Here is a 24,534-nt window from a genome sequence, read left to right as displayed (position 1 = left end):
TTAGAGTGTTGACTATATACGGATTCCTCTGTATCATTAAGCTTAAAGTTTGTTCTTTTAAAAAGAATCTGGTCAAAATGAAAATAATCTGTTTTGCCATTGTACTACACCTATAATATTTACCAAAAGTGCTGATGAAATAACAAAAAAACTGCACCTTTAGAAAGGCCCATTGACATTATTCATTACTGTATTACTCTACTCATCACGCAAAGTCACCCAGTGTTTTGATTTTGATTTTCTTCCATTCCATCCTAACCAGTTCTAATCTATTGCTGTGACTGCTAGCTCTTTTGATAAGTGATAGGCAAGTAGATATAATTGGATGAATTAAGGAAGGAATTGTGACAAAAAGCAACAATAATATACTACCTATAAAGGGTTGATAAACACACACACACACCTCCTCATAAGGATAAGCAGCTTTCTGCAGAATCTTCAATATAACCTAAGAAAGCCACCTCCTCCGCCACCCTCACACCATGGAACAAACCCGGTTTTCATCCCATTAAATTGCTCAGGAAAATATTGGACCAGCCAGATTTTCGAGCTACCATCCGTCACCGTTGCTTATCGCCAAGTTATTTAACCATACACGCTGGGACTTTGCTACGATTTACTGTAAGCTACCCATGCCATGGCCCAGATCATCAGGTGTATTAAACAAATTGGCAAAACTCCAATTAAAGTTTTTAAAAATAATTTTAATTTTTAATGAAAAAAAAAGACGAATTATGCGGCAAAGACATGTGGAAGGCAAAATTATGCAGTCGCATATATGCGAGGGACAGTTTGTTACGAAATTGAGGGGACAGAGAAGGAATAATACAATAATATAATTTGAGCTTGTAAATTTTATTCAAAACAACCACTCTCAAAATTCATGAAAATGGTTGCTTTGTAAAGGTGCTTGATGGCGCACACTCAAATCTTTTTGAATGAGTATCCTTAAAAGCCATTTAAGCCATGTAAATAATAATATGAATGTTTCAGTTTGTTTCCTATCCGTAAAAAAGTATACTCTCACATTTTTCCTTTTGATTCTACGTTTGATGTACTTTTAAATAAGTCTCAAATTCAAAAGAAAGTTCAAATCAAATCCCAGTCTTCAGTAGCTAAGGACTCACGTCTGCTGCTATTAACTCCCTCAATCCTAGAAATTTTTGCTACTTTTCAAAATTGAAAAAAATGTGTTAAAAATGAGCATATACAGAGATAGTTTTATTCAACTATCATTAACATGTAAAAAAAAATAAAATCATTAGCTTTAATACTACGCTTATAATGTGTCTCAGAAAAATGTAATAAATGGGAATGGGGTAAAAGTAACCCGGGTAAACTATGGATAAAGTGGGTGTTAGGGTTCAGTGAGTTAATAGTCAAAAACAGAAATTCTAATGGCTAAAAATACAGTTAAAAGGGCAACTATTTATAGTAACTGAGCCATGAAATTTTGGTCAAAAATCGCTGTCTTAATCTGATTCACACTGATTTTATCAGAAGCAGAATGGAAAAATCGAGCCATAAACGACTGTGAAATCAAATAAATTGCATTATTTATTATCCCTTCCGTGCATAAATATAGCTAAATGGTGATTACAACAAATATTACATTAACAAAACACGATTTTATCTAATGAGGTTTGCCAATGCTGACAGAATATATTCTCGGAAACAAGATGGTGGCCTGCAGTTGCTACTCTTCCGTTCACGACTTATATGAATAAATATGTACAAATGGCTTGCAACAACACAAAACTCTTGGCAATTTTTGGGCATAATCTGTCATTTGTGGCATAATTTCAAGCTTTATGGGGCATTTTTGTGGTATAATTTCAAGGGAATAAATGGCATTTCCCGGGGGGGGGGGGGGGGGGGGGGGGGGGGGAGGATAGGTCAAAGGTGACACTCAAAACAGGTGAAATCATCAATTGGATCATTCAGAGTAATTGATTTACAAGAATTATCTATTTTTTCTTTGTCATCAATTTGCTTTTGCTATTCTTTTTTGTCCCGAGTCCCTTTCTTTTTTTGCCTTCTATCTCAGCCTTACTGGCAAAACCATTTCCAAAATCAAACTGATTCAGGTCATCTTCCATTTCAGAAGTAATTGAAATTGTGTCTTTCTCACATGAAAAGGACTCTGCTAAAACTTCCACTCCTGATGTGCTTGGAATTTGATGTTCAAATATCTTAGATTCCTTACCCTTGCTGTCGGATTTCTGAACTGAACTGTGAAATTTTGGAGAGGGAAAATCTGCAATGATTTCAACATCCTCATCAATTTTTTCAATGGGAATTGAAACCGTAACCTTTTCTAGTTCTTTACTTATTTGACAAAAAGACTTATCCACTTTTTCATGAAGAGAACTGGCTAAAATGCTCCAAGATTTGTTGAGTCTTGATTTGTCATACTCGTGAATGTTGATAGAAATGTCAGGTGGTGAAATGAAGACAAGGAATTCGACAAAGAGGAGAAAATCATCTTGGGTTCTGTTGAAGATAATAATTATAGTTCTTCATTTAAATAAATCACAAAACAATTTTATTATAACAACAAATATCCAAATAATGAGTTGTTGCAGGCGACATAAAAGACCAAAAAAGTAATAGATCGTTGCCCCAAGCCAACAAAATGTTGCCTCAAATGCCAGGCCAGCCATGGATTAGACCAGCCTCCACTAAAACAAAGCAACATGGATTCAATTTCTGCTGGGATCTTTTTTTCTTCTTCTATAATTATGTATATATAAAAATATATATGACAAACCCAATATAAACATTTCAAGTATAATTATTATTGTTTAACTTCTTGTATGTTTGGCATGTAGGTGTATCCTATTTTGATGGTGTTTTTGTTCATGATTGGGTGTAGAACGTGACCGGGAGGGAAGCATTTTTGTAGTAGATTGAAGAATTTGTTACCGATAGAAGTTGGCTTCCTGTCCGTTTATATAATGTTGAAAATGTATAGTTTATTTTTTTCCTTTCTACTTTTAAAAATGATACTTCTTAGCAGCACACATTTAGTCTTTGGGATAACAATTAAAGTTGCAAATACTTCTGCTTGAAGCTTGTTTTTTTTTTAAACAAAGAAAAAAAACAACGATGATGATGATATAAAATAAAGAAAAGAAAATTGTCAAAAGATTATGATCAGTGTAACAGTAACAAGCACATAAAAAGGTAAGACAAAGGAGGCAAGCTCAACAGAGAACAAAAGTAGATCTAAGATTTATATCCTTGTAGTTGATCTGAAACTATCTAAATATCATACACCGACACTGATACATGTCCTCAACCAAAATGGATACACTCAAATGGTTAGAAACGTTAGAAATCTAAAAGCAAAGAAATTAACATTGGCAAAATATGTAATGGATGCATGAAAAATATATGTTGAAGATCTGACTGCTTTCTTCTAAGTAAAAGAATCCTTGTGGCACCAGAAGAAACTCTAAGCAAGCAATAAAGCTATGGTACATGTATGTTCTTTACATGCAGTTGTCTTGTTTCATAAAGAAAATAGCTTTATTACTCGGTCATTGAAAGGCCGCAGGGTTAAAGAGCCAGCCAGATTGTGATCCCGTAGGCCAGGCAGATGGTTTCATATCGTTTGGATCCCGAGTTTGGTTCTCTGACACACTGATATTATTATTCTCTGTTTTCATCTGGCACCTTTCTATGCCCCATACCCTATATTTCTCATCATTATTAACATAAGTGCCAACTCCACAAATTTTTTTGGACCTTCAAGTATCCCAAATCAAAAAGCATTACAGTTCTTTAGTTCAAGCAAAAAAAAAATAGAACAGCACTCAATGTAAGTCAAATCAGCAACATTTACAGAGAAGTGCGGATATATCAACAACAGTTATATCAACATGACATCAAAGCCTTGTTTTTTTTGCTATAAAACAATAGTAAATATTGATCATCTTTATCGACAACAGTTTTACCACAAGACGATTATATCAACATACAAACCATTGATACTGGCAATAATTTGTCTTAAAAATACATTTCAAAAAGGTCAAGATATCCTGCAGTGAAGTAAAACCCAGCAGTCAATGAAAATACAGAGAAATCCCGCTGTGATGTAAAATAATAGTCAAAGATTATTGTCCAATAACATAATGTGAATTGTCATTGATCAGAATCGTGATGTCAACTGTCAAGCCTAGTCCCGGGCTGTGCTTTCAAGAAATAGGCTAATGAGAAATGCTCCCCACAGCACCCACTGTTCATCTGTCCTCGTAAGCTGCCGGCCAATCCCAGTCTGGAACAGAGACTGAGTGTTGGTAAATGAGACAGACCTCCCCGCGCCCCCCCCCCCCCCCCCCAAAAAAAAAAGTAAATAAAAAACAAAACAAAACGAAGAAACTAAAAAACATACATACTATTTCTCAATTTCTCTAAAATACAGTGCCAATGCTCAGCTTATCTGTCTCAATATTATGGGCATGGTCAGTGCCACTATTATACTCAGTCTCAATGCCACTCGACAATAGTTAATATTTGAAGACACCATTGCCGATGTGGAGTCAGACTAGGAGAGTGCACCATTGGGACCCGTTTCCGGCCATGCTACTATAGTAGCTTTCAAGACCCTCCACTGTTTTTCACAACAACTGCATGAGGGCGCTTACTTATTTGAGGTCCTTGCCAGTTCTGAGGAAAGGGTCCATAAAATTATTCTTGGCCTTCAGAGACGGACCAAAATATTAGACTATTAAAGTCAAATGAAGTGAATCGTCATAAATTTCAAAATCAGCCCTTTAAATTTAGAGGCCACCAAACATCAAGATTGACTTCCATTGCTATTTTCTGGAATTTTCTCATTTGTTTCATGCTTATATCCACATTTTACCGCGGTCCTGGCGATGTCGATATATCAGTTCTTGACTGTATTAAAAGAAATAACAAGAACACACAAAGTAAGTCAAATCAGCAGCATATCCAAAAACTCTGCCAACTTTATAATATAATGTACGATGAAATCAAAACATTTCTCACCTTGAACTCACTCTTATAAAAGCATTACATCTATCTGATTGCTCAAGCCATTGAAGACGAGAAAACTGTAAACGATGATCATCTGAGTAGATGTAGCAGCCAAATCTTGGTAAAAAAGTGATGGATGGAAGACTTCTAATGTTTTCCAACAAGGAGGTCACAGGATTCAAGATACTGGAGACCTGAAGGTCAAAGTCGACCTGAATACACTCAAGGGCAGCTATGTCATTGGCATTTAGGAAATCTGGAATGAAAATTCATTATAAATAAAATTACTGTTAATTTGATCTTTGAGAATGTATATAATAATTTCTTTTTTTTTTCTTTTGTTCGATAAAATAATCAATCCAAACTGATGTGTACCTTTTTTGCAGGTCTGATAACCCAATTCATTAATTCATTATGGGCTAATTTTCGTAATGGAAATCTTAAAAAATGACGCAAAATATTGTGCATTACATCAATGTTAAACTAGGCCCATAATTTGGTCGGATGTCATACCTGCAGATATGTACACATCGCTCCAAATCCCATTAATGAATCATCATGTAGTAGTAGTAGTAGCGTATGGCTACACCTCCAAATGTATTTCGTCAACCCAGCTTCTAAAGCCTTCCTCCGCCCTAAGGATGGTTTCGTAGCCACCTTCAAGTTTAGTGACTGGACAGTGGAGGACGATGTGATCGCTGGTCTCTGGGGCTGACTGACATTTCTGGCAGGTATCACTGTTTCCAAGTTTCCATCTGCACATATATGATGCAGTTCTGCCATGTCCAGTTAAGAGGCGGTTTGAGGAAATCCAGTATTTTCTGGCGTTATTGAATGCAGGCACTCTTTTGGTTGGATCTTTAATGATGTTTCCTCCTTTTGGGGTTTCCCTGTTCCACATTTCTCTCCAGTTTTCCTCCACACTGAAGTCTACCATTTTTGTTAGGTGGAAAGGTCTTCTCGATTTAAGTCCAGTTGTTGAAGGTGCCCCCTTTACGATTGATTTTATGGGAGTGTTGTCTGTGGCTTCATCAATTAATCATCATTAAAATAAATCAATAAGTGTAAAAAAAAAATTTTAATCAAGAAATAAGAAAAAAAAACATAACTTCTAGAATTATCCCGGATGAATTATCACTGATTATCACTGTTGTAGCATCTACTGTAACCAAGCCGTACAGTGAAATGTCTTTTAACAATCAGGGTTCCCACAACTTCAGGGGGAAAAAATTCCAGACCTTTTCCAGATCCATAAACTTTCAAATTCTAACAAGGATTTTAGATGTCATAAAATGTGTAGCTGATGTGGTGAAAGAGTTATGATGCAGCGGTACTGGTTGCAGTTGTAGTGGTAGCGGTGATAATGATGATGATGAGGTAGTGGTTGCAATGGTGGTGAGTGGTAGTGATGGTGATGTGGTGGAGGAGGTTCTAGTGCTGCGGGCAGTGAGGATAAGGAAGTGGTCTAGGAGGGTGTGGTTGTGGTGGGGTGATGATGATGATGAGATGGTTGTACTGATGATGTTGTGGTGGGGAAAGTTGTAATGATGGTAGTGGTCATGATTATGTGGCAGTGGTGGTTGTTGCAGTGATGGTGGTAGTAATGATGATGATGAATGATGGTGGTGGTTGCAGTAATGGTGGTACTGATGATGACAATGGGATGGTGAAAGTAGTGATGTTGACCTAACAACATTCTCGACCATTTGCAGACCCAAATGAGTGAGTACCTGACCCTTTTCCCGACCTGGGAAAAAAATTATCTCCAACCTTTTCCAGATTTCACGACCTTTTGGGAACCCTGAACAATGTCAAACTCATGGCTGACATTAACCGTAAATCTTAAATCCTAGTATTATATCATTGTGTAAGACTCTTTACATACATAATAGCAAAAATTCTCACGGGTGAATAAAAGAAATAATCACGGGAAAAAATTCAGATACGAGGCATCATTGCTCACAGATCTTAAAAAGTTAGGAACCTTGACTTCATTTTGATTGTAAGCACTAGTACAAATCTTGCCTAACTAAAAGGAAGTTAACTTTCATTATATGGACCAAGTCTTCAAAACTTTCAACTTACCTTTTTCTTTAAAATTCTTCATTGAAGACTTCAGGCTAAAGGACTCCTCCAGTTTTTCTTTCTGTGACACAGACACGATTCCACAGTTCACTCTATGATAATCTTTAGTTGTCAGGTCAGTTCTGTCTAATAACAAATAACTCAAATAAACCTGAATATTGATATCCTCACAGCCCCAGAAATCTTGTGTGTCTAAAAATGCTGATACCTTTAATAATGATGACCTTTTAGATAAATTTGAGGAGTCACATGGAATTTGATGTGGAATATTTAGACAGCTCTTTTTCCTTGGAGGGGATGATGACTCTGCTGATATTGTAAATGGCTTTGATGGAGACGAAAAAGGTGATGAGACGGAAGGTACAGAATTAAATGGTGGTTTTGGTACCAATAAAGATTTTGATGATAGTGTCTTTTGATTTGGGTTGATTGGCACAAGGATGAGGTAAATATCAGAAAAATAGCTGAATAGAAAGAAAAATATTAGAGTTATTGTGATTATTCAAGCATAAAAACTAAAAATATTTTTAAAACTCTCTTTCTCTCTCTCTCTCTCTCTCTCTCTCTCTCTCTCTCTCTCTCTCTCTCTCTCTCTCTCTCTCTCTCTCTCTCTCTCTCTCTCTATATATATATATATATATATATATATATATATATATATATATATATATATATATATATATTATTCATATATTATAAAGTTGAGCTTTATGTAAAATGATCTTAATATAGAGAATTTTTCTTGTGATTTTGTCTTTATCAATTATACTCATAAGAAGCGTGTGCCAATTGGTGGAAAAAAGATTGTGAACTTTTGTGATTAAGAATAATAACCACTAAACGTGATCCAAGTCAATAACACACTATAAGTTGAAGGCATCAAGCCTGTAAGGTGCTATTTGTGCACCTGAGTATGGTAAGAAAATTTACGTAAAGAGTACTGTCCATGAAATCAACTATGCCACTCATGACTTACAATACGTTTTTAAAAATTTAAAGCTAAGTATCCCACTAGAAAGAAAAAATGGATAAATGACCAATGCACCAATATCAACATTGGAATGAGGAGCAGGAACCTAAAATATGCATACAACACCCTTAAAATGCTCACTAAAAACAAATGAGCGAAATCAACAGCTGATCAAGATAAAAACGGTATCCTTCTAACAAAACAAGACGAAGTAAAGGTGAGATGGACAGAATACTGTAGTGGACTTTATAACTTGGATTCAAACACAAATCGTCCAGAACTCCTTACAGACTTCGAACCTAGTGAAGAAGACACACCAATAATACTAAGGGAAGAAGTGCAAAATGCCATCAGACATCTTAAACTAGGCAAAACCCCTGGCATAGACAACGTTCCAGTGGAACTAATAAAAATAGAAGGAGGTGAAACAGAAAATGCTCGAATTATATGTCCGAAAATCATTTACCAACACTCCTGGCCAAAAGATTGGACACAATCACTGATTCTTCTACCGCTACCTAAAAAAGGCAAGTTAAGAAAATGCAAAAACTACAGAACAATAAGCCTCAGAAACCTGTCATGGTTCAGACACACTGTCCACCATGATAACCTGTGCAAGACTGTCATGTAGGGCAGTGTAGAAGAACAGAGGAGAAGAGGAAGACAAAAAAAAAAACAATTTAAAAATAGGACAAGACAACACCAAAGAGTGAACAGGCCTGGAGCCTGGATCATATTAGCCTTCTAGTTCTAGAAAAGGTCAGTCCGTGATGAATGGTGTGAGGTTGTGAAGTCTGCATCTCACATGTCCACCCGACAATCAGCTGGTCATGGGAATGAGTGAGTGAGTGATCACACTACTAGACCACAGAGCCACACAATCATAATGTTAAGAGATCATTGTTAAGTGAATCATCTTAGTACAATATTCTGATTTAAATTGGGAGATGTTTTCAGATTAAAAAAAAAAAGAAAAAAGAAGTTGCATGATATTTTTATGATAAAATATTGCTACAATTGTACAACTGTAAATGGTAAATGTAGTTCAAAATGTTATCTCAATATAAAAATGTGACGAGGACATATTTATAACTTATTTTCAAAATAATTTCATAAAGTTAATTTGATAGTACACAGGATTGGCACGAGGTTCAGTTAAGATCTTTTACTAAACCCTCTGTCCATCTAGTGGTGATTGGGAAGGGGGATCTGTTGGATCTAGTAGAAAGTGCTTTGTGATTAATCAGCATCCTATTCAGAGGGCTGTAAGAATTGCTAATGTCTCTCTGATTCCACAGGAACTGAGAGAAACTCTGGTCTCATGGCGATAAAGAACTACCCAAAAAAATGTTTAACTCACTCTTCTGGAGAAAGCTGGATCAAATCCACTCCTACTACCAGTAACTTGTCTATGGTTCTTTTCCACAAGTTTTCAATTTTCCAATGGCTTTGATTCATATTGATATTAGCATCATTTGCTCCCCAAATCTCTGAGTGGTTGGTCAATGGTACAAGTGGTGGCTGTCAATTGTATATAATTGAAGTGCAAACTATTATCATCTTCATAGTAATTGTTATTTTGTCATAAAATTCTATTGATAATATTTCCATCAATATCAGTGCATCAATTTTATTTTTAAAATATTATTTACTTTACTTAAAGGGGTTTTAATCCGTTATTAATTGTCTTGAAAAAACATTTCAGTCGGCTTCTGTATAGGCAACATCATTCGACGGAAACCGCACTTGTTAGGGTTGTTACTGATCTCCTCTTTGTTATAGACAATGGTTCATGTTCTTTGTTGAATTTGCTTGACCTATCGTCTGCTTTTGATACTATTGATCACAATCTTCTCCTCAAACGTCTTGAAATTACCTATGGCGTGTCTGGTTCAGCGCTTGATTGGTTTAGGTCATATTTGTTTAATCATAAACAGATTATTACGGTGGATGAATATAGACCTGAGGAAATCATTCTTGATTGTGGGGTTCCCCAGGGTTCAGTACTTGGACCCGTTCTTTTTGTTCTGTACATTGGCCCTCTGTCTAAAATCATCAGAAGTTTCGGTCTGTCTTACCACCAATACGCTGATGATACGCAATTGTACTGCATTTCCAATATGAGAAATTTACAAGAAGTATCAGCTGACAGTAAGAATTGTATTCAAAGCGTTACGAAATGGATGAATGAGAACAGACTGAAACTGAATGATGATAAGACAGAGGTGCTGTATGTTGGGAACAGGAAGTTGAAAAGTGAAACAGATTTGAAGCTGGGAGATGCCTCCATTCAAATTGTTGACAAAGTGCAAAACCTTGGCACATTCTTAGACCCTGGACTGTCGATGGAGCATCAGGTTAATAATTTGGTTAGATCTCTCTTTTTCCAACTAAAAAAGATTGCTTTTTTAGACAGTTCATATCTGAGGATGTGACCAAACACCTGGTTGTGTCCCTCGTACTATCAAAATTGGATTATTGTAATGCTCTGTTGTTTGGCGTTTCGCAATATAATTTAAGATGTCTTCAGATTGTCCAAAACAGCACTGCCAGACTAGTATTCAGGAAGCGTAGGTGCGATTCTGCCAGACCTCTGCTTCATGACCTGCATTGGCTGCCTGTTGAGAAAAGGATTAAATTCGAAGTTTGTGTTTTAGTGTATCGTTGTCTTGAGTGTACTGCCCCTTCCTACCTTTCGGAACTAATTGAAAGATATTCAAAACCCTGCCCCTTACGTTCGGCCAGTGATTCCACCAAACTAGTTGTCCCTCGAATACGGAAAAATGCTGGAATGAGATCCTTTTCTCATTTCGGACCCTCTGTTTGGAACGCCTTACCACAGAGCATTCATGAAAAAGAATCTTTGTCTATTTTTAGACATTCACTTAAATGTTTCGTCTTTAGTAGATGGTATAAGAAGCACGATAGGTCTGTCTGGTTTGTGTTGTGTGCTGTGTGTGTGTGTATGCTTGTGTGTGTGTGAATGATTATGTTTCAGCCAAAGTAATTTGTAATTTAAACGCTTAGAGTTAGAGTCTGGTGTCTCGGAGTTATAGCGCTATATGTTTTCAGCATTATTATTATTATTCGGGTTCCTGATAATTCAGGAAGTAGAGCACTTGTTTCAGACACAAAGCAACAAGGATCAATCCCAGCAGTGATTGGATAGCTGGGCCTATTAGCAAGGTCTCTCACATCCGACAATTGTGTCAAATAATTTTCAACATGTTTGTTCATAACAAGCCAGGCTGTTTGCAGCTTGTCAAAATGTTCAGCGGTTATAGTCTTGAAATAAATCTTTTCTTTGTCGCAATCTGTAATTCATATGTATTTTGTTTTTAAACATAATATGCTGTTGGGAGATACTGTCAATGAAAAGTTTTAACTATCTCTCATAAACTTGATTTCACTTAATCCTAAGTTTAAATCTGAACATCATTTTATTGTTTACACATCTAGTCCACATTACCAAGTCCAAGTGCTTTGTTTTCAAGCATGCCTTTCCGTTATCTTTCAGACCAGAAAAAGATTTCAAAGTTTGCTGGATAAATGTCTCCTTGCATCTCAAAATCTGCTCCATATTCATGGCATCTAATCGACATTTCTGTGTGGATAAAATATTCATACAAACTGTGAAGAAAACAAATCAAATACATGTACCGTTGGAGAATGTAGTGAAAATAGAGTGGGACTGAGGGCCATCTCTGTCTCTTTACCATTGATTTTGACTTCTAAATTGGAGATTTCATGACATGATCAGTTCTTTATTTGCAAATTGCAGTATGAAAATGAAAACAATCTACTGTATCTAAAAGGAAAAAATTAATGAAATGGGTAATATACATTGCATATTTATAAATACAGAGCTTGAAATAAGTGGAACATAAAAATAATAACAATAATCACAATAATAATAATAATAATAATAATAATAATAATAATAATAATAATAATAATAATAATAATAATAATAATAATAATAATAATAATAATAATAATAATAATACACTGTGTTTGTTGAGCGCTCTACCATATTATGAAGAGTCAGAGCGTGTTTTCCAGGGGCTCAACACATTAATTTGGAAAAGAACAAAATCTTAAGATGCTTTTTAAACGTTTCTTCCTGTGAACATTGCTGTAATTCTTTTGGAAGATTGTTCCAGTAGTAGTAGTAGTAGAAGTAGTAGTAGTAGTAGTAGTAGTAGTAGTAGTAGTAGTAGTAGTAGTAGTAGTAGTAGTAGTAGTAGTAGTAGTAGTAGTAGTAGTAGTATGAGTAGTGGTAGTAGTACAGGCCTGAAAATGGTTGGTGAAAAAATTGTCTGAACTTTTTGAACACGCGAAAATAGATACAACAGGACAAAAATATGGACACAACACAGATATGACACGTCAATTGACTAGTCAAATCATGTCACTTTCCCCTACTTATTTATAACGAGGTCCTTATTTTACTTCCTTACTTCCTTAGTAAGCAGTAGTAGTGGTGGTGGTAGCAGTAGTGGTAGTACGAGGGCTCTTTCAGAAATAACCGAAAAATGCCCATTGCTCAGCAACCAGTGGAGATTTTTAAATTCTGTAAACGACATGATATTCCTTATTTCCTTACGGATATTCCCAGAAATTATGAAGTGCATCATTTTGCACAATGAATTTCTAGACGATTTTAAAGATGGCGGCCCACCTTGAAACTTGGTCAAAGGAGGAAATCAGAGCTGTCATACGTTTTTTGAACGCCAAAAGTCTGAATCCTACCGAAATTCATAAAGAACTTCAGAGTGTATATGGTGAGCATGTTATAAGCCGTACACAAGTCTATCACTGGTGTAATTTGTTTGAAGCCGGCCATTCCGACTTGACAGACAGGGAAGGGAGAGGGCGTTCGATAACTGCGACGTCAGAAGACAATGTGAAGCGAGTTGATGAGCTTATTCGTCAAGACAGGAGGTTGAAACTTCATGAAATCGCAAGCAGTCTTGAAATTTCGGAAACTTCTGCCCATAGAATTGTATTTGATGAATTTGGCTACAGGAAAGTCAGCGCAAGATGGGTTCCTAAGCAATTGACAGACAATCATAAAGAACAAAGATTGGACATCTGCAGGGAACTTTTGAGAAGAAGCAAGAGCTCACGCAGGGTTCACGGGCATACTGCCAACGCCGGCGGAGACTTTCTAGGGTACGATGTGACTTTTCTTTACAGCATAGTCACCGGTGATGAGACTTGGTTGCACCATTGCACCCCAGAAACAAAGCAAGATTCGATGACATGGAAACATCCATCCTCACCTGTCGCGAAGAAATTCAAAGTCATGCAGTCAGCAAAGAAAATAATGGGAACTGTTTTCCGGGACAGTCGTGGTATTATTCTGTTCGAAACCTTACAACCTGGAGAAACAATCAATGCTGCAAGGTACTGCCAAACTCTTGACAAGCTTAGGGAGGCCATTCGCAGAAAGCGCCCAGGGCAGTTGACCAACGGGGTCATTTTGCAACACACAACGCTACACCCCACACAGCACGAGTGACGCAAGGTTGGCTAGAGAAATATGGATGGGAGATTTTGCCACACCCACCACACAGTCCAGACCTCGCACCATCTGATTATCACCTCTTTGGGCCACTGAAACGTGAGCTGGCAGGAAAGCGCTTTGATGTCCATAAAGAGCTTGTTGACCATGTGCGGAAATGGCTACAAATCCTTGACGGAAATTTCTTCCGAGAGGGTATCTATTCCATGGTGCGGCGTTGGCAGAAGTGTGTCGACAGACTTGGCTGTTACGTAGAGAAATGAAGGACGAGTCAAGGTATGAACACGTGCAAGAATTTTGTTGATAGCATAAAAAACGCGGATTTTACAGGCATTTTTCGGTTAATTATGAAAGAGCCCTCGTAGTAGTAGTAGTAGTAGTAGTAGTAGTAGTAGTAGTAGTAGTAGTAGTAGTAGTAGTAGTAGTAGTATGTAGCAATGACTATCCCGCACAAATCTTTGGGCCTCTTTTTCGCTCACGAAGTGCCCTAATTCGCGTCAAAATATGGGACAAAGCTGTTTCGTATAATGCTATTTTAAAAAATTAATTACGACGCTGTTTATCGATGAATATGACTGAAAGTTGGCACACAGTTAGAAAAAAGGTCATTTTAGATTATGTCAAGCGACAAAACTCGTGCAATTACCAGAAGACCGTTAAAAATAGATTTTTACTCTTTGGAGTAAAATATTTCTAAAACTAACGGGCGTGGAGGTTTTGTCGCTGACAAGGTAATACATGAACATTTCTTCTTTTTGGTTGCAAAATTTCATATGAATATGACCAGTACTTTTCCCGTATTTTACAAAACACCATCCTAATTTGCTCTTCAAGTTTCAATCTTGTAATCCACTTATTACGCAAGATACAACCAAAGGTCGAAAAAAAAATGCCGAAAAAGCGTCCCATATTTTCGCGTTTTTTTTCCTCTTTGCGGGTCATCCAAATAAATGACACCTTTGAAACTGCATAACTTGTTTATTTATGAATGGATTTTCAAAATTCAAATACATTTTTACTCAGTGGAGATAGGGCTTTGATTTTGGACAAAAATTTTCCTCAAAAAGAGAACAAAACATTTTTCATAGTCATTGCTATAGTATGAGTACTGGTAGTAGTACAGGCCTGTAATTGGTTGGTGAAAAAATTGTCGGAACTTTTGGAACACGCGAAAATGGACACAACAGGACAAAAATATGGACACAACACAGATATGACACGTCAATTGACTCGTCAAATCATGTCACTTTCCCCTACTTATTTATAACGAGGTCCTTATTTTATGGTATCAAAAAAAAAAATCCCAATTATTTGAGGTCCCAGGTCTGAGTTAGTTGTAAAATGAAAGGAAGAGAACAATTCCTACCCTTTTGAAGGATGTGTATCTAGCATGGTATCTTGACGTCTAGTGCTCGACACGGGAAGCTGCGTATCTTCGCTCCTGTTTGTGTTAAACGTTTACGCTGATTCTTTCGTTTATTTGGATTAATTCTTATAGAAGAAGAAGAAGAAGAAGAAGAAAAAGAAGAGAAAGAAGAGAAGAAAGAAGGAAGAAGAAGAAGAAGAAGAAGAAGAAGAAGAAGAAGAAGAAGAAGAGGAGGAGGTGGTGCGGTGGTATGAGAGCTTTCGAAGAAGAATATATATTTCGAAGAAAAATAATTATTTCGCAGTATTTTTTTCCGTCTCACATCGGACGGAACCAAAGAAATATAGAGACTGAGAAATAAGAACCGGAGATATGCATGTGTGTCGGTAGCAAAATAGAGAGAAACCTTCCGGTCCGGTTCGACACACTTCTGTGTGTGCGTTATTTACTGACTAGGTGTGTGTGTGTGTGTGAAGACGACTCGTGCGAACTTCGTGACCTCCTCTCGCTGGCTGTGGCACAGTAGCCAGGCAGTGAATACATACACGTCTCGCGGAGTGTGTAGGTGGCATGATAATATTATAGCTAACTGATAGACGGCATGTTTTGTCTTTGATGCGACAAATAAAAAGTTTTTTTTGTTTTGTTTTTTTAAGTCGGCGTTTGAAACGGAATAAAATCTAATTTTTTCGAGGGATGAAATAAAAGTCTTTTATTTTCTTTATTTTATTGGTTCTGTTCTTTGGCGTTACGAATTTCATTTTTACTATTATCTTTTTCTTTTTTTTTTTTTAGCACTTATAGAGCAAAATTGTACTGTCGGAACTCCGACAATAGACGGAAGATTTACAGGCCTGGTAGTAGTAGTGGTAATAATAGTAGTAGTAGTAGTAGTAGTAGTAGTAGTAGTAGTATTAGTAGTAGTAGTAGAAGTAGTAGTAGTAGTAGTAGAAGTAGTAGTAGTAGTAGTAGTAGTAGTAGTAGTAGTAGTAGTAGTAGGTAGTAGTGCCAGTTTCCAAATCATAGTTTGGTGGACCAAAGTCTTTAAAATAGAGAGGCAACTAAATCTTTCTTTACCCTTGTTAAGGAATAGAGAAAGTAAAACGGAACAAATTAAAAAAAAAAAAAAAATTAATTTAAAAAAAAAGAGAGAACTAGTTTAGAAACTCTGATTTTTAATAATTACCTTTTCTTGGAATACCAAACCATTAAGTACATTTTTAGTGGCATGTCCCATGTTTGACCTCACATCTTCTTCATTATCATTATCATCATCATCATCCATTTTTCCAATTCTTTGTACTTTTGGTTTTTCCTCTTCTTTGCCTTTAGTATCCATAATTTTAGAGATTTCAATATTTGAAATCATACATTTGGTCAAATCGTGTTTTTCAAGTGTCCCTGAGATTACCAACACTGACAAATGCATTTTCCCGGCGTCTGATGAACCATCCTCACATCTGCCTATCATACATACTCCTTCTGGAAATAGCAATTCCAACTGCAATAAAAATAATTTGGATAAATAAAAAAGGAGAGGTGATCAAATGTCTATATGGACAGAACCGATAACAAATACAAAACTTCAACATTTGATCTTCCAACACTATAAAATTTGGGGGCACTAAAGTCAAATAATTTGAAGGCTTGCTCAAATATGAATAATCAAATAAAAATGCACAAATAGCCCATTTCTACGATTTTACCATGCTCAATGTACGGTTTTGTGATCTTGTGGCATGACACTCAGCCTCTGTCCTGTTTGGGCTCGAGTCCTGTTGTAGGCAATGAAAAGTCGAGTCCTTAGAAAAAGCTATTAACTCACATTTTCTGACTACATATTCAAGTTCAGTCCACCGTCTTTATCTGCAAAAGGCAGCAGCAGCTTCTAATGGTTCTCACATTCCTATTTTATGACGATCGACCAAATCAGCGAAGTCCGGTCTGCATTTGTGCACCATTGCGAACCCGCCCAGTAGCATCGTCACAACACACCGTTCAACTAGATGCTTTGCGGTTTCGGGTTCTTGCTAACATCGGGTAAATGTAGGACAGGTGGAAAGTCCCCACTGATGAAGCGCTTTTGCCGTGAGGCAGCTCCTCGACCGAAGCCGATTCACAGCCACCCAGTGTCTCCTCTTACTGGTATCGAAGCCTGGCAACTTCTCACCAAGCTTAGAGGATTGTATGTCCCCACCCCCACGAGGGATTGAATTCGTCCAAACTGACTTCCATCTCGTATATGCATCTCTGTCCATAGTCAGGGAAGCTGCGTACAAGGGTTGCCAGGACTTATTTCAGTTCGAAACGGGGGAGCCGTCCATAATACGCTTCAGAGGAGTATCCCCATTCCCCCTCTCTAAGATCTTATTTAGCCAGTTTCCCATAATCGTCTCCCTCCAGACATCGTGTGGAGGGGTCTGGATTGCTGCCATTATCGGGCCCCATTCTCTAGGCGTTGTTGCCAGCGTTCCTGACACTATGTGCATTGACTTGTGAAGTTTTACATCTACCTTCTCAACGTTTCTGCTTCGACCCCACACTGGAGTGCAATACTCCGCGGTGGAATATCATAGTGCCAGGGCGGACGTTCTCAGGAGTGCTTGCTTAGCGCTCCAAGTCGATCCCGCCAGCTTCCTCAGAAGATTGTTGCGTTTCTCTATCTTCCGGGCAACTCCTTCGAGATGCACCCAATAGGTCAAGCTGAGGTCCAGCATCACCCCTAAGTATTTTGGATGCGGCTCATATGGGAGTGGCTGGTCCCCGATGAGGACGTTCAGTTTGCGGGTGTGCCATGCACTGCATAGGTGGAATGCAGTAGCCACGGTTTTTGAAGTGTTCATCTTCAGGTACCACTTGTCGAAGTAGGATTTGAGTCTGGTGACGTCCTCACACTTTACTTTCGAGTAACGAGTGCTGAGTCGTCCGCGTATCCCAGCCTCAGGGAGGAAGTGTTCGGCATGCTGCTACTGTAAACGTTAAACAACATTGGCACTAGTACCGAACCCTGAGGGACCCCATTCTTCAATTTCCTTACTTTACTCATAGCGTCTCCCAGTGCGACGTGGAATTGTCTTTCCCCTAAGATTGAAGAGAACAACAACAAGGTCTTGTTGCACCTTATGATCTTTGCAAGTTTAAGCATTAACCCTTCGTGCAAAAGGCAAATTACCCATCACTGCAGATTTTATACAATTATGAGGTGACTTTCTCCATTATACTGTGAATATACCACTCATAACGGTTGCATAAGTAAGCAACGGATTAAGAATGCATTTTCTACTGATTCGTCTCATTGGACATAGAAACCATTTGATGAACAAACAAAGCCATCGCTCATAGCACCATTGGTCAGTTTTCCTGCAAACCTAGCATCGTGGCCATTGACTCATGACCATGAACGTGACTATGGCAGTCGATGACACTGACAAGTGATAAAGGTAAATTCTATTGTTCACATCTATATGACTATGACGAACAGTTCAACCAAACATTCGATTGGCTGTCGCGATAGACACTAATAGGGGATACAGGTAAATTCTATTGTTCACACCTCTGTGATGAACGGTGCCACTACACACCCAGTTGACTGTCCTGTTAGAGACTAATTTGCATTTTACGAACCATTGTTTTAAATGATTAAAGACGACTTAAAAGCTCTTTAATGGGGATGGTCATTATCAAATTTCGTCCCCATTAAGTGGCAGGCTGTCCCAATTAAGCAGCTGGGAATTGGAAAGGGTATGACTTTTTATAGAAAAAAATCAGTTCCCAAGGAGTCGTACCAATAAAGCAGATGTCCCAATTAAGAGGCATCCTCAATACCGGTTTGGACCGTACTGTATGTAGTGGAGTTTTCCCATTATTGTAGATTTTTTACACTGATTCATACAGTTGTTCCATTACGGTTGTCTATAAAAACCACCAAAGAGGATCTCACCTCCAGACAGTGAAATTTTGTCAAGATAATTTCACAATTAATGTCTGCATTTCTCTTGACAGATGTTATATTACTTTCCACCGCTATTAAGACACCTCTTTCGCCTAGTGCATGGCTCTTTCAGTAAGACAATGGGTTGAGGTAATTATCAATAAATATGGATTTGCTGTCGATATCTTGCTCATTAACCTGTTTACTTAAACAAAAGCACACAACTACTAAATCCTAATCACAGCCGTTTAAATAGGGCCCAAACTTTCACTTTAGTTACTTCTTCCCTCACTGGCTACCGTCGAGTAATGTAAACAATCCACCGTCAGCCACAGTGATAACAGCTGTCAAGACGGTGTGCATTGGCAATAAATTATGTCTGCAGGTAAATCTCAACGCTTTGAATTTCTCTCAGGCAGAGAGTAGTAGAAATTTCATCAAAATACTCAATTTTCTCAGCCCGTTGTGGACGCAGCATCTTTTTCATAATTTTCAATCATATATGGATACAAAGGCCAATTTTTCCCCTACAAGACGCAATTATTTTTATTTACATCATTAAATGATAAGTTTGTGTTTTGCTCATTTGAATAATCAGAGTTTTTTATGAAATAAATGTTTAAATTATAAGTTTAAGAAATATTTAAAAATTCAAAATATCAAGCCAACACTTTTTACCATCAAGTGTGAGGGATCAGAGAAAAGTAGATAAAATTATCTTTCATATGATATATACTTTATTATGTAGATTCAGGGATTTAAGAATAGAGGGTGTGGAAAGGAATCTCAATAATTATTTTTGTTACCAACAAAGAGGAGAATATTTCATGATATTTTAGAAACCCAATAATAAAACTAGATAGTGATGATAAGAGACATTTATTTAATTTGATTTCATTGAATTTAAGCGGAAATTTTAGATATTTCTTAAATTTACTTATTTAAGTTCTGTTCAGGTTATGGAGAGACACACTGAAGACGGTCATGACACCAGTACTAATGAAATATGTCGAATTTGTTGTGAAAGAGTACAGAGCCGTGCTGAGAGGATTAAAAGACTCTAGACGTTATCAACAATTGACTATAAATATAAATCTGATAAACTTTTTTGGCGCCAGTTTGTCTAGACTGACGCCATAAAAATGGGAGTGTCACCAAAATGCATGAAATGAGCACAGGTGTCAAAATATGACACAAGACACGACGGTGATTTTTTCAAGGATCCACCACCACCCTTGAGCTTTTATCATGTTAGACACGCAACATCTGAGAAAATCCCAACATCCCGGAATTCCACGGAAGATTATCATCACTGTTAAAGAATATTTTTAAAAAGGCTGCTTATGTCATCCAGTGCCTCCTCTTGCTGGTGGAGAAACCTGGCAACTTCTCCCCCAGTTTCGAGGAGTTTATGTCCCCACCCCCTTGAGGGATTGAATTCGTACAAACCGACTTCCATCTCGTATATGCATCTCTGTCCGTTGTCAGGGAATCTGCGTACAAGGGTTACCAGGACTTATTTAGACTCGAACAGGGGCACTTGAGAGGGGTATCCCCATTCCCTCTCTCTTTGATATTGTTAATTCCAGCTCTTGTAATAGTCTCCCTTCGGACATCGGGGAGCTGGATTGCTGCCATTATTGGGCCCCTTTCTCTAGGCGTTGTTGCCAGTGTTCCTGACACTATGTGCATCGACTTGCGAAGTTTTACATCTACCTTCTCAATGTTCCTACTTCTACCCCACACTGGAGCGCAATACTCTGCTGTGGAAAAGCATAGTGCCAAGATGGACGTCCTCAGGAGTGCTTGGTTAGCACCCCAAGTTGATCTGGGTGATTTGTAGATGTTGTGCAAAAACAGCCCACCCCGTTGCTGTCTGTTGTGCTCTCAATGACCCTTACCTTTGATGGCTCTTTAACATAAAAGCTAACCCCTCCTTTGAACCTCAAAATGTCCTCTCGCTGGACCACCATATAGCCTGGGATCTGGAATCAAGAAGATAGCTCACCTAAATAAAGATGGGTCTCCTGTAATATCCATGCTATGGACGTCCAATTGCTTTGACCAAAGTTCATTTTTTGACATAATCTGGTTCTCAATATTGAGGGATAATATATGTGTCAGGTCACTAACCCTGGTTTCGCATTTTCCAGCTGAAGATGTGTTGGGACATTCGCATATTTCTCAACCGTGTCGACGACCTTGGCGACACGAGCGTGATAATATTTGGCTAGGCGGCCGATCGCTTCACCAATGAAGAATCTGTTTCCTGGACATAATCATGTGAACATAGAAGTGTGGAACCCGGGATGGCTGAGGCCATTCGGGCCCTGGGTTGGATCTCCATTAGTCACATATTGGGGCGTGCCGGTCAAGTGGCTTGCTATAGGCTTGACATCCGGGATGGTCTCGTGACGGTCAACCGGGATTTCTCCTTTGCTCCTGATATTCGTCAAGCTCCCCCACCAATGACAAGGTAGGAGATCCATGAGGGAGGATTGGAAAGTGAATGTCATACCACAAGACCACATAGCCATACAAAATTTTTATGGTGAATCTTCATGTGGTGGTTGTTTGGGTTGCTAATGAGGATGGTTGACTTTACATTTAACCAAAGTTACTGTTACTGTTATGTTAATTTTAAGATCAAAAATCATTTTTAAAAATACCAGACTCACAGGATTTTTTAAATCAAGAAGAATTTATCAATTTTCTTTTATTTTTTTTTTTCAAGTATAGAAGGGAGAAAGTTACACAGAAGAATCGTGAAAGGTTTCAAGAAATCATTAAATACCTTTTCATTTGACCAATCTACCAAAAAGCAGGTGCCATTGATGTTGATAACTGTCTTAAGCCCTTTATCACATGGACAGTCAATGACATTCAAACTTATTGAAGACAAATCTTTAACATTTTGGCAAGGTTGGAAACTTTTATCCAATGAAACACAGTGTGTCATCTTCCCATTTACAAACTGGATAGCATAATGAGTGCTAGTTAACATGATCAGAGATGATGATTTGATGATGGGAGTTGAACTTCTAGTTGATAAAGACAAAATCCTTATAGTGTTAGTTATATCTGCAAATTGTGAGGGAAACAATACATCTGTTCGAACTTTTTTCAACTCGTACTTTGTACCATATACGTTTAAGAAAAGGAATGCCCCACACGTATTTGAATGCAATGACTGAATTAAAGCCAGAATCGTTTTATTGATAAAAGAATTGAACACATCCATTATGTGAAACTCAGAGTCACAGAGTTTTAAATCTTCAGTCCACTTAATGGTAAAATTCTGTATTTTACTATCAGTACTCTTAACTTTTATTCTACCATGTTGTCCAAACCAAATCTGAAATGTTATTTGATTATCTTCTTTGTTAGGATAAATATAAAAAAGTCCATAGTCAGAAATAAATCTCAAACTTTTAAAAGTATCACACTGATTACCCAAACTGAAAAGTCTTAAAGGAACCAATGAAAACCGCTTTTCCTCGCAGCCATGTGACACTGAATTTGAATCTTGAATTCCCAGGAGCAACATTTGTACATTTTGCTGGCAAGCAAACTGGTTAGAAGTTTTAGACTGTTTCAAGACATTTTCTAGTTGAACCAACAACACTGGCACTCTGCAACGTGAAGCGGGATCAAACGAAAATCCAGCCTCTAAAAATGTCCCATTGGTATTTGATCCTAAATCAAACCTATCAAAATATGTCGGAGTCGAGATCAATTGAGATTTCAACGATTTGTGATACGGCTTTGGTGATTCTAAATGACGGTATTCGGACAGGGTGTCATTTGAATCTGAGTTTAAATCAAAACAGTGATTTCCTTCTTCTTCAACATTAAGTGTGCTCTCCTCCATTGTCGTTAAATTCGAACAGGATCGCCATGCCAGCTCAAGTTGAGCACTGTCATTAACAACATATGCATGGAAGAAATGCTTTTTCCAATACAACATGATTTTCCTTTCAATTTAAAAATAAAAAAGAATACATCGGGGTAAAAATCACGTAAAATTTAAAATATGGTTATATGATATGAAGAATCAACCTCAATCAATGACAATGTCAATCAAAAAGGGCAAAATCAAAAGTCAAAAAGTGAAAAATAAACAAATCCGATCCAACGACCATTGCTTAATTTTAATCGTCATTGTTAACATTTCTCAAGTCTCAAGTCATCAAAGTTCAAATCACTCTAATTTATCCGATACTTTGCATCGACAGACTGCAGAAATAAACAATGGACTAATGAACAGAAGAAAATAACAAATGAAGTCACAGTCAACCATCGAAATAGGAAGGTTTTTGATGAAAAATCTCTGCTCTGCAGTTTCAGTGACAGTAACAGGCGATCACAACTAACTTTCGTTTTCAATTCCATACTTTCACTTTCAATTTGAACAACTTTCGGTGTTTATTGACTGAAATCGTTATATAATGAGATCGATCAATTGGAATATAGGTACCTAATCTTTTGTGAGGAAATCATAGAATTAAACGAATGAGAATACGTACGGAGCCTAAAAAAGTGTCCACCAATGAAAGCATGCAGCGCCATTTTATCGTTGGCTGGGAATGTTAAGCATTAAGTATTACCATTCATTCGGTCTCTATGTCAACATAACGACACAAGCAAAACAACAAACAATATCAAAATCCACAATAAAATGGTTCAGAACTCTTGCGCATATTTATGCCACAATAAAGCTGTCAAAAAAATGAAGTTAGAGAATGTGTGTAACCATATAGTAACGTATAATGTGTTTTCCAACCACCACATCTTCAGTCACTATCGACTACTACAACCACCATCACCACTTCAATACTACCACAACTACTACAACCACCACCACTTCATCATCATCATCATCACTACTACAACCACCACCACTCCATCATCATTACCACCACTACTACTTCACCATCACTACCACCACTATTACAACCACCATCACCACATCATCATCACAACCACTACAACTGCAACAACAACCACCACATCATCATCACTACCTCTACTGCTACAACCACCACCACAATATCATCACTACCACTACTACTACAAGCACCGACACCATATCATTATCACTACCGCTACTACTACACCACCACCATCACATCATCTACAACTACTACTACAACCACCACCACACCATCATCACTATCACTACTACTGCAACCACCACCACCATATCATCATCATTACCACTACTACTACAACCACCACCACCACTACTACTACAACCACAACCACATCATCATCACTATCACTACTACTACAACTACAACCACCACCACATCATCACCATCATCACTATCACTACTACTACAACTACAACCACCACCACAATAACATCACTACCACCACTACACCACCACCAGCACATCATCATCACTACCACTACTGCTACAACCACTACAACCACATCGTTATCACTACCCCTACTACTGCAACCACCACAACCATATCATAACCATTACAACTATTACTACAACCACCACCACCACATCATCATCACTACCACTACTACTACAACCACCACCAAATCATCATCACGATCACTACTACTGCAACTACAACCACCACCACCACATCATCATCAATACCACCAGTACCACAATCACTACCATTTGGTTTTG

General features: G+C 37.7%; 1 protein-coding gene across 1 annotated transcript; it reads right to left on the bottom strand.

The window, feature by feature from the left end:
* Positions 1-683: 683 nt before the first annotated feature.
* Positions 684-23,273, bottom strand: LOC144971132 (uncharacterized). The gene is made up of 7 exons (XM_078911569.1): positions 21,678-23,273; positions 16,139-16,453; positions 11,529-11,663; positions 9,420-9,580; positions 7,090-7,553; positions 5,017-5,260; positions 684-2,493 (listed from the first exon to the last, which is right to left on the bottom strand). Exons 1-7 carry the CDS (start codon positions 22,848-22,850, stop codon positions 1,968-1,970), a joined length of 3,018 nt encoding a protein of 1,005 aa, XP_078767695.1. The 5' UTR covers positions 22,851-23,273; the 3' UTR covers positions 684-1,967.
* Positions 23,274-24,534: the final 1,261 nt, after the last annotated feature.

The sequence above is a fragment of the Berghia stephanieae genome, chromosome 4, assembly GCF_034508935.2.
Source record: "Berghia stephanieae isolate SIO BIC M18660-M18661 chromosome 4, UCSD_Bste_1.3, whole genome shotgun sequence".
Lineage (NCBI taxonomy): Eukaryota > Metazoa > Mollusca > Gastropoda > Nudibranchia > Aeolidiidae > Berghia > Berghia stephanieae.
The sequence above is the reverse complement of the archived record's forward strand: the minus strand, read 5'-3'. Positions and strand labels throughout refer to the sequence as shown.

Bases quoted from the DNA above. Each gene is read 5' to 3' on its own strand.
- LOC144971132 (XM_078911569.1), bottom strand. From the start codon at position 22,850: ATGTTGTATTGGAAAAAGCATTTCTTCCATGCATATGTTGTTAATGAC. The intron at 9,581-11,528 runs GTAATGTGGACT...TACAATTGACAG, and splicing joins AAACAAAGCACTTGGACTTG to CCACCACTTGTACCATTGAC. The intron at 2,494-5,016 runs GTGAGAAATGTT...TATCTTCAACAG, and splicing joins TTTATAAGAGTGAGTTCAAG to AACCCAAGATGATTTTCTCC.